The sequence below is a fragment of the Pristiophorus japonicus genome, chromosome 16, assembly GCF_044704955.1.
Source record: "Pristiophorus japonicus isolate sPriJap1 chromosome 16, sPriJap1.hap1, whole genome shotgun sequence".
NCBI lineage: Eukaryota > Metazoa > Chordata > Chondrichthyes > Pristiophoridae > Pristiophorus > Pristiophorus japonicus.
In genome coordinates this window covers 114,633,401-114,644,540 of record NC_091992.1, presented here as the reverse complement: position 1 = coordinate 114,644,540, position 11,140 = coordinate 114,633,401, and the positions used below count along the sequence as shown (strand labels likewise).

The 11,140-nt window shown below is 41.8% G+C and overlaps 1 protein-coding gene across 1 annotated transcript in view; it reads right to left on the bottom strand.

Moving 5' to 3' along the window:
- Positions 1-364: 364 nt before the first annotated feature.
- card14 (caspase recruitment domain family, member 14) overlaps positions 365-11,140 on the bottom strand; it is a 69,503-nt gene continuing 58,727 nt past the window's right edge. Inside the window, exons 18-20 of the mRNA XM_070858217.1 lie at positions 10,202-10,326; positions 7,233-7,348; positions 365-569 (exon numbers count right to left, since the gene is read on the bottom strand). Of these exons, the coding sequence (XP_070714318.1) occupies positions 365-569; positions 7,233-7,348; positions 10,202-10,326 (446 nt within the window). The remainder of the gene's footprint in view (positions 570-7,232; positions 7,349-10,201; positions 10,327-11,140) is intronic.

The window sequence follows — 11,140 nt, the reverse complement described above, 5'->3', positions numbered from 1 at the left end:
CTCACAGTCAAAGAGCTCAAGGGAAATAGTTTCCCCTTTAGCACCAGTGCAGAAGGAGTTTTTACTTTTGATCTGTATCCAATAAGAGTATTCCCTTCTCTCTATATCTCTCTCCTCACAAGCTATAATTATGACAACTGGAAGAGCGGATGGAGAGGCAAGTGCTGGAATGCATCTGAAATTATACAATAGACTATTGGCATTTTACATACAATAAAAACATAAATTGGATTTCCACAGGTATGCATGAAAAGATAACGGTTGGAATTTCCATTGCCCCATGTATTAAGAGCGAGGGGAAAAATTCACCCACTGATTATTAAACTCTTCAGATTTCCTTGCATATAATCCTTAGACAAATACATTAGAGTGGTGCTTGTTCAATCCAGACTATTTTCTTTTGCTCATCCTTTATTGCTGCTTTTACTAAGTTGATGAGTGAATCAAGATCACTCCAACTGTCGGGAATACTGTTGTATAGGCATGGCATTGTGTCCAAGAAAGTCTCCTCCCTTCGAGAGCACTCCAAAAGCAAATCCTCCGTCACTCCGTATTTCTGCAAGATTTTTCTAAACAAATCAAGAATACATTAATGTGTCTTCTGCCACAAGAGTACAGAATCTTGAAAGAGAGTAAAGCGTAGAAAAGCCAAAAACTTTAGTTACACCAGCAAAATGTTTTTCCTCCCCAGACAATCATTGTGATAATGCTAGTTAAAGGTCTCAGTGGAATCATGGGTTCACACCTTTCAAAGGATGGGATAACATAGATAAAGAGGGTTCCCTTGGAGAGCATCCACTGAATAGTACTGGCACTCAGCGGGAAGCCAATTTGGAGACTATTCATGCATTAATGTAATGCCTTTAATGTAAAAAGAATCCCAAGACACTTTGTGATGGAAATAGATGAGGAACAAATGCCGAACCATGGGAGCAGGGGGGTGAGATTAGCATAGGTGTTGAGCAGATTTGTAATGGCGGAGAGAGAAGTGGTGCCAATTTAGGTTAGCGAGGACAGGTGTCAGGGATGAATGAGACTCGGTACAGGACAGGATTCGAGTAGCTGAATTTTGGACAAGTTGGAGTTTATGGAGTGGATGAACCTACTCGGCCTCCTCCGAAGGTCCCCACCATCATAGACATCAATATCCAACCAATTCAGTTCATTTCATATAACATTAAGAAGCCGCTGAGTGCACTGGACACAGTGAAGGCTGCGAGCCCTCACAACATCCCGACTGTAGCATTAAAGACTTGAATACCAACCGCTCCCTTAATCAAACTATTCCAGTGCAGCTATGACACTTGACATACACCCGACAATGTGGACATTACTTAGGTCTGTCCTATCCACAAAAAAAGTCCGTAAAAATCCAACTCAGCTAATTATCACCCAATCAATAACAAACTTGTGGAAGGAGTCATTTATGATAAGCTGTTCTGCTTATCATTCGTTATTGCACAAAAAGGTGTAGGGCACTTCTGGTGAGCATGCCACTGAAACATAACTGATCAAAGTCATGCACTGAACCAGTAACAGCATTGCAATGTCCTCATACAAGGAGGAATGTAGACTGGCCACATGGGTGCCATCTATAATGCTCTGGAATTTTGGGAAACCTGCCACATGGAAAACGTTCTATGCCCTCCCCAGCTATAATATTCTTTCCACATGGAAAGTTATAAAGATGTTTTCCCAGGCAAAAGTGGCATCTGCTACTTAGTTTTTGCATCTATGGACAGCGTACAAGTTGATTTGGCAGATGTCCCATGTGGTGAGCTGGAAATATCCTGGAGCATAGAAGCTTAATACAGTGGTGACTTTTGCAGCTAAAGAAGAATTAGCCAGATCTTGAAGTCACCTGCAGGTCAGCTTGGAGAAATTGGCATTGCTCTATTACAGCCTCTGTAAGGCAACATGCTATTTGCTGGCCTCCCATCCTCCAAAAAATGCAACTTGTCCAAAACTCAGCTGCCCATATCTTATCACTCACTAAGACCCATTTCCCCACCATCTCTATCCTCAATCATCTACATTGGCTCCCCATCCTCTCAATTCATTGAATTAAAAATACTAGACCTCCTTTTCAAATCTTTCCACTGCCTTATTTTGCCTTCTCTATGCAACCTTCTCCAGTCTAATATTCCATCCTGCATCTTTCAGTCCTCCAGTGCTAGCCATTTGTGCATCCCACTCTCCCCTCATCCCAACATTGTACCATAGCCTTCAGCCGCCTCAGCTCTACTCTATGGAACCCTCCCTATCTCCCACTGCCTCTCTATTTCTCTCAATCTTTAAAATCCATCCCAAATCCCATCTTTTTGACCTAGCTTTCAGACACCTCTCCCAACTCTCCCTTCATCATCGATGAACCTGACCAACTAGCAGTGTAATTAATGACCAGGAGTGATTTTAATGTTAGAGTAAGTTCATTAAATGCCACTAACATTAATTTAGCACCATGGAATTACAATGCTATTAAGAACATTCTGACAGGTGCTTCCCCCTCAACTGGAGGTGATTCTGAGCTGTGAAACCATGCGCATTCAAAACATTTTTGTTGCAACATCAAGTTGTCGAAAACAAATGATTTGCACATAAACTGCACATATGCAAATAAGCTTGCCTACACAAATTCTGCTCTTGTTATTTACAGCACCCGTGTTAAATTATTTAAAGCAGATGATGAATGGGAAAAGTTAGGAATTTAGCAAAAAGCATGCAAGAGAAGTTGCAAATTATCAAGAAGAAATAATGAATAAAAATTCATATCTATTCCATCCATATATTTGCTCTCTGTGCCATTTCAAACAAACCAAACAAAAATCTGCATGCAGAAAGTTGCAGTAACTGTTGTGCAGACAAAGGAAATGACACGTGTGCATACACTATAGCACTTGCATACTTTGTACAGTTGTGGAGCCGATAATGATTAAAGGAAGACATGCAACCTTATAAGTATGCGACTCCCAGCAGCCTTTAATCTAGTACATCATGATGTTGCTACAATTGCCTTAGGCAATGACTTCCGACAAGCTCACAGCAAGACCAATGGTTCACAAAACAAACTGGAGAGACTGGCACAAGGAGGCTCTCTGATTTAATGCTGCTTTTTTGTGATCTAAACACTAATGTAAAAGTGCTTCTCGGCTAAGTTCTGTTACAGTCAAGGGTGATCTGATTCACCCAAGTACTGACTAACATGCCGACTGAAACAAAAAAAAAAGTTTTAGGTTTAATGGTTCTCTTTCGAAAAAGAAATCCTATGTCCCTTTGGGGATAAAGGGGCTGAAATTGCTCCCCTCCGGCCCCATAGTCTTTTGGTTATTATATGGGCATGATATTATATAAAGAGTCAAGTATTGGTCCTGACCATATATTATTGAATAGATTTATAAATGATTAGCATTTTTAAAGGTGACAATGTGTAAGATATACCACATTGCTAATGAATGAGGTGTTAAAGGATATATTTAATTACATGTGAAAGTGTTGAGCAAGTGTGAATATAGATGTTCTTGCATTAGCTTTTGTCTAGTTTCGATTGCAGGAGAGCAGTGTTCTCCCATTTATATTGCCAAAACCAACTTCTGCAACCTGGCAGCAAAACTGTAGACCCAACGTTCCCCTGTGACAATAAGGGAGTCAGCTTTAGCAGTGCAAAAACAGGGAACCTGTGCACTGATGCTGCTCTCGTGATCTGAATTGAACAAACATTAATGTGAAAGTGCCTTAGATCTTTCGTATATACATATGCACACAAATACTCTATTTTGCATTGAGCCAAATGTAAATGAATGGGATATGATGAAAACTTTCCTAAAATATAAATTTGCATACATCTAAGTTACATACGGTTTGGTTGACCATATGTGGAATTTCTGAATGCTGCAGTTCCTATATCTCTTTTAATATAACAGTATTTGAACAAACTTGTGTGTGCATTGTTGATGTAAAGTCCGAGACCCAGGGGGCTAGAATTTCCCCAAATAACGATATCACTATTTTTTGACGTTATTCGTGATCATCAATTTTTTTCCCCCGCCGAAATAACGCCAAAAAATAAAGGCCTAAAATTCACCAAATGTTTGGCGAAGCGTTACAAAACGTCCTATTTTTAACACAAAAATGAACTTTTCTGAGATAAAATAACCCACCCGTTCTGCGCATACATGGATTTTTTTTTGCCCGTTTTTCACGTGACGAGTGAGGCCTGCATGCGCAGTACACTTCCAGGTCTGAATCAGCCATTTTTAAAGGAGATTTAAGTTCCAGGAGAGTGCTCCATACTTCAACACAGGTACTGCAAGAACAAAAATGCAGGATGATTTGGAAAGGAAGAAGGGCGCAAATGAGGTCCTGGTAGGCGCTATAGAGAGGAGATGGGGCCAGATTGCAAAGAAGACAGTAACTGCAACACGCGACAACACTGAGGCTGTCATTGCCCAGTGGCAATTGACGGTCTCGATTGATGCCACTCCAATCCCCAAACCAACCTTACCAGTCAGTGTTCAGGCTGAGCAACTAGATGAAGACTCCAAAGCCGGGACTTAGAAACATAGAAACATAGAAAATAGGTGCAGGAGTAGGCCATTCGGCCCTTCTAGCCTGCACCGCCATTCAATGAGTTCATGGCTGAACATTCAACTTCAGTACCCCATTCCTGCTTTCTCGCCATACCCCTTGATCCCCCTAGCAGTAAGGACCTCATCTAACTCCTTTTTGAATATATTTAGTGAATTGGCCTCAACAACTTTCTGTGGTAGAGAATTCCACAGGTTCACCACTCTCTGGGTGAAGAAGTTCCTCCGCATCTCGGTCCTAAATGGCTTACCCCTTATCCTTAGACTGTGACCCCTGGTTCTGGACTTCCCCAACATTGGGAACATTCTTACTGCATCTAACCTGTCTAACCCCGTCAGAATTTTATATGTTTCTATGAGGTCCCCTCTCATTCTTCTGAACTCCAGTGAATACAAGCCCAGTTGATCCAGTCTTTCTTGATAGGTCAGTCCCGCCATCCCGGGAATCAGTCTGGTGAACCTTCGCTGCACTCCCTCAATAGCAAGAATGTCCTTCCTCAGGTTAGGAGACCAAAACTGTACACAATACTCCAGGTGTGGCCTCACCAATGCCCAGTACAACTGTAGCAACACCTCCCTGCCCCTGTACTCAAATCCCCTTGCTATGAAGGCCAACATGCCATTTGCTTTCTTAACCGCCTGCTGCACCTGCATGCCAACCTTCAATGACTGATGTACCATGACACCCAGGTCTCTTTGCACCTCCCCTTTTCCTAATCTGTCACCATTCAGATAATAGTCTGTCTCTCTGTTTTTACCACCAAAGTGGATAACCTCACATTTATCCACATTATACTTCATCTGCCATGCATTTGCCCACTCACCTAACCTATCCAAGTCGCTCTGCAGCCTCACAGCATCCTCCTCGCAGCTCACACTGCCACCCAACTTAGTGTCATCCGCAAATTTGGAGATACTACATTTAATCCCCTCATCTAAATCATTAATGTACAGTGTAAACAGCTGGGGCCCCAGCACAGAACCTTGCGGTACCCCACTAGTCACTGCCTGCTATTCTGAAAAGTACCCATTTACTCCTACTCTTTGCTTCCTGTCTGACAACCAGTTCTCAATCCATGTCAGTACACTACCCCCAATCCCATGTGCTCTAACTTTGCACATCAATCTCTTGTGTGGGACCTTGTCGAACGCCTTCTGAAAGTCCAAATATACCACATCAACTGGTTCTCCCTTATCCACTCTACTGGAAACATCCTCAAAAAATTCCAGAAGATTTGTCAAGCATGATTTCCCTTTCACAAATCCATGCTGACTTGGACCTATCATGTCACCTCTTTCCAAATGCACTGCTATGACATCCTTAATAATTGATTCCATCATTTTACCCACTACCGATGTCAGGCTGACCGGTCTATAATTCCCTGTTTTCTCTCTCCCTCCTTCTCAAGGGCTTCCATTGCAGTCTCCTTTGTCTGTCCCCCAACAAGCACAGCACCCTTCCCGCAATACTAATAAAAAACAGCTTGGAGTCACCAGGACTAGGGGTAAGCCTGCGGTTACGGGCAAGACTAATGGTAGGGCAAGAGGGGGCGGGGGGGTTTAAATTAGGTGGGGGGGTTGCTGGGGGGAAAGAGATGGCTGCAGCCAAAGTTTGTTTGCTGCTGTGGTTGTTGTTTTGCTGTTCTTCTTCTGTTGTTGTTGTTGTTGTTGTGATTGGTTGTTTGCTTTATTATTATTTAAGTGACGTTAATTTAAAAGTTTAATATAATACTACAATTTTTTATTAAAGTTAAGAAAGTTGCTTTTAAGTACAAGTGTACAAATATTTAATAAATCTCAAATTATTTTTTCAACTAAACCAAACTTAAGCAGTGTCTCATTCGCAATGTCCTTAAATGTTCTTAAATGTCCTTAAAAACTAAGTAAAAACTCACAAAAAACTAAATCTGTCAAACTCAGCCTTCCCTCCAAAAGCTTTAATTCACTGAACTGTAGCTCCATTTTCCAAGATAGCGCTGTTATCGACGATTTCGATCCAACTCGACCAGGTAGATAAGTTTTTTTGTGCGGTATTTATCATGGTCCTTAAAAATGTCATAATTGGCCAAATTCACAAAAACGGCGATATTGTTATTACTGACGCCGAGTGATGTCACAAAAACGGTTTTGAAAAAAGGTGGTCGTTATTTTTTTAACGGTGGTGTTTTACCACTGGCCAAATTAACAAAATGGAGTTACATTTTTTTAATGACAAAAACATACTTTTAACGCAAAAAAAAGCGTTAAAACGTGCGTTATCCCAGCCAAATTCTGGCCCTACGACTACTGAAGCTGTTACTTTTCCCAGTGAATATGACTACTTCCACCTCTGAGAGCAATTCACTTTGCATTTCTAAGGCCAGGTTGCAATCACCTGTTCGGTACATGTTATCTGTCCCCAACAGCAGAGCCACTTTGTTCATATTCAGTTTGTTGCCAACTTTGAAAAAATAATTGAAAGTAAACTAAACATAAATGTGCAATCAATTTTGCAATTCAGGCACTTACAACAGCTCAGTTTCTGCACTCAATAGGCTAACATTTGGAAGACAAATACATTTGCAAATTGCGATCAATGCTAATATTTGTACTAGAATTTGAGAATGAACTCCGTTTTCCCATTAGTCCATGCAATACAGCTTGACTTACTTAATTTTCTTAATGTTCTTTTCACAGAGACGGACGATAATGACAATGGGATAGATCTCCACATCATGTAACCGCCTCACACAGTCCAGACCAAGTTCCAGTAGGCAGTGGACATTCTGTAATTAAACATAAAGAGCTAGAAATTCGGTTCTCAGCGATAATTGTATTTTTTCGTGCAAATTATCATTATCGCAACACTATCGCTATGAGGCCGTAAATTCAAGGTTTAATTTGCGCAGCAGTAAAAATCGGCATTACACGAGGATTCGCAGCGCAAACCGCGATCCTCGGCAATTTCAGTCCAAGGCCGAGTTGGGTCGAGGGAGGGCGGAAAAACACCAAATAATAAATTGGAAAAAAGGGGGGAAAAAATTCTCAAAACATTTCCAAGACACTTATCTAGCAAATCGCTGCAAAAGAATTAAAAAATAAAAACTTTAACTTACCTTTTTTGCAGGTCTTCATACTCACCGCTGATCCAAGGGCTGCAACGCAGCTTTTTCCTTGGCGTTTTTTTCGTCTTAAATACAGAGCCAAATTTTTGGCGAAAGCGATATTTCGAGTCTTGCACGGTGGCGCTCCTCTCTCCAGCGGTATATGAAAAGCGCCGCCGCAAAACTTCACCAAATTTTCCGCCGACCGGGTGTTCGCCAAAAAAGGTGAAATAGCATCAAAAACCTGGTCGCAAAATCACCAAATTTCCATAGAAACCAAAGCAATTTATTTTCAGTTTTTTCATTCAATCAACTTTTTCAGCGATGGAAAAGTAGCAATGGGTTTATGTAGAATGTGCTTAATCCAAATTTATATTAAAACTGTTGTTTCAGATTGAAAACAAATAAATACAAATCACAGCCAGACCAACAGCAAATGTCGATTAGAATTTAGGAGGGAGCTCCCAATAGCTCAGCTAGTTAAGGCAGTGAGTAGCAGAGCCATATTGACGTGGGAGATCCCAGGTAAGATCTCTGGTCTGAGCTGAGTTAACTGATCTCATTGGAGGCAGTTGTAGGAACTTTGCAATTAGCCTCAACTCTACTGGCTCAGGGTAATAAACCCGGCCAGCATTTCCATTCCTGAACACTATCCAGTGACTCCAGCTGGAAATGTGCGTTTGTTGATGTCAGTTGAAAACAGAATTAAGCTTGGCTGTGATGCTCCCCAAGGTCAAAAAGCCTGCTGACATTCACTGTCGCGGCTCATAAATGAAAAAATGACCACTTGGGTGATGTATTGGAGGATGTTCAATACCTATGAAACTGTATCCCAAGAAGGAAGAGAAATTACCTTCAGGAGAGAAAGGGTCAAGGAAGGTGGAAAAAGAACAAAAAAAAATCATAAACGAAAATGAAAGATTATGTGAACGAAAATGATATTAGAAATGCATCACAAAGCTTTCCCCATTAACTCCATGGTAAACACGCTGCCTACTGTTTTACTGAGCATTATGAACTAGGAAGGTCTCAGTTGTTATCTTTGGTTATTCCAGAGTTAGTTAATCTCAGCTGCGGAGTGTTTCAATTGATATCAGTGTCACTAGGCTGGGAAGGGAAACATCAGATATGTTTTCCACTCCAATTAATTATCCAGTAATCCTTCCTCTATCTTTTCACCTTCTGGGGTATTGGCTTGAAGTTAAATAAAATTAACCTGATTGACATGTTTTTCCTCCTCGGAAGATTAAATGGGTGGGGTGGAATTCATGTTGGGTTAGATGTATATTATCTATGGAAGCTGGGGGCTGGATGGGATAGATAGGTGTTACTTATCCTGTAACTTATCCTGATAGGCCGCCTGAGGAAAAAAGTGTTCGAAGATCAGGCCCGCAAATCTGCCACCAAGCTCATGGTCTACAGGGCTGTAATGATATCTGCCCTCCTGTATGGCTCAGGACCATATACAGTAGACACCTCAAATTGCTGGAGAAATACCACCAAGATCCGCAAGATCCTGCAAATCCCCTGGGAGGACAGATGCACCAACATTAGCATCCTCGACCAGGCCAACATCCCCAGCATTGAAGCACTGACCACACTCGACCAGCTCCATTGGGCGGGCCACATTGTTCGCATGCCTGACACAAGACTCCCAAAGCAAGCGCTCTACTCGGAACTCCTACACGGCAAATAAACCCAAGGTGGGCAGAGGAAATGTTTCAAGGACACCCTCAAAGCCTCCTTGATAAAATGCAACATCCCCACCGACACTTGGGAGTCCCTGGCCAAAGATCGCCCTAAGTGGAGGAAGTGCACCTCGCGTCTCATCGCCGAGAGCATGGAGAAACCAAGCGCAGGCAGCGGAAGGAGCGTGCGGCAAACCAGTCCCATCCACCCCTTTCCTCAACGACTATCTCTCCCACCTGTAACAGAGACTGTAATTCCCATATTGGATTGTTCAGTCACATAAGAACACATTTTTAGAATGGAAGAAAGTCTTCCTCGATTTCGAGGGACTGACTATGATGATGATGATGATGATGATGATGACTTATCCTGTGGTTCTTTTGTCCTTAAAACAATCGTGGATAGATAAAACACACCAATGTAGTAATGTAGAGTATCTAGTAGGTAACTAAACAAACTTTGATAGTTTCTGTGGGAGAGTATTGACCTGATTTAGAAGCTCACAAGTTCAATCTCATCTTCTTGTGACACTCATATTTATCTTCCACAATTCAGTAAGCTTTGCCAATTATTTGACTCGCTCACTAGATGAAAAACACGAGGGCAATAGGAAACACAAGGGCAGTGGGAAGAGTAAAAAGTGGCAGTGCTAAATTGCTAAATTTACAGAAGCACTCTTCCCCATCGACTGGCCATGAAGTAGATGAAGAGAAACCAGAGATAAAGAAGAGATATAATGGGAAGGGCAACAATGGGAGGGCAAAACATGCAACCAAAAAGCCAGGAAAGAAAGAACACCAAAACCCAAATTAGTGACAATAGCATGCATGAAAGCACCAATATTACCTTAGCAACTACAGTCTCTACTGCCTTCCGTGTGTAACAGGAGCGAAGTGAGTTCTGTACTTCTGTCACACCCAGAATATCCCCTTTTCTGTTTTTCTCAGCATACTCAGTATTGTTCAAGCACTCTTTAAAAACAAAATAAAGATTATAAGTTCTCATTGAGTATATATGGAATATTATGAGCAAGTACATGAAATTACAAATTAAAGGAGCCTCTACCATCTATATCTATATTTTATAGACAAATATTCAAATATCTTTGATGCTGTCTTGGAATCTGCAGCTGCAATATATAGTTTCTTTCAGAATGGGTACTCCATGCATATCCGTTTGAGTTTTGCACTGTGTTCACAAGAGCTCTATTCAGAACTCCTACACAGCAAGTGAGCCCCAGGTGGGCAGAGGAAACGTTTCAAGGACACCCTCAAAGCCTCCTTGTTAAAGTGCAACATCCCCACCGACATCTGGGAATCCCTGGCCCAAGACCGCCCTAAGTGGAGGAAGAGCATCCGGGAGGGCGCTGAGCACCTCGAGTCTTGTCGCCGAGAGCATGCAGAAAACTAGCGCAGGCAGTGGAAGGCGCGTGCGGCAAACCAGACTCCCCACCCACCCTTTCCTTCAACCACTGTCTGTCCCACCTGTGACAGAGACTGTAATTCCTGTATTGGATTGTACAGCCACCTCATTTTTAGAGTGGAAGCAAGTCTTCCTCGATTTCAAGGGACTGCCTATGATGATGATTTGAGTTTACTGTGAAATTCTTGTGCTTATCAAGATGCAAATATCAGTGAAACAAAACACATTTCCACACATTGTCTGGGCCATGTACTCTCAGATTAGGTATAGCACAAGTCAGGTCAAGAGTAAAATTTCCTCCCTTAATTTCCAGCATTGATGGAAATTAAAAATAAAGCCTAGAAGTATAACTGCCTCTGTCTC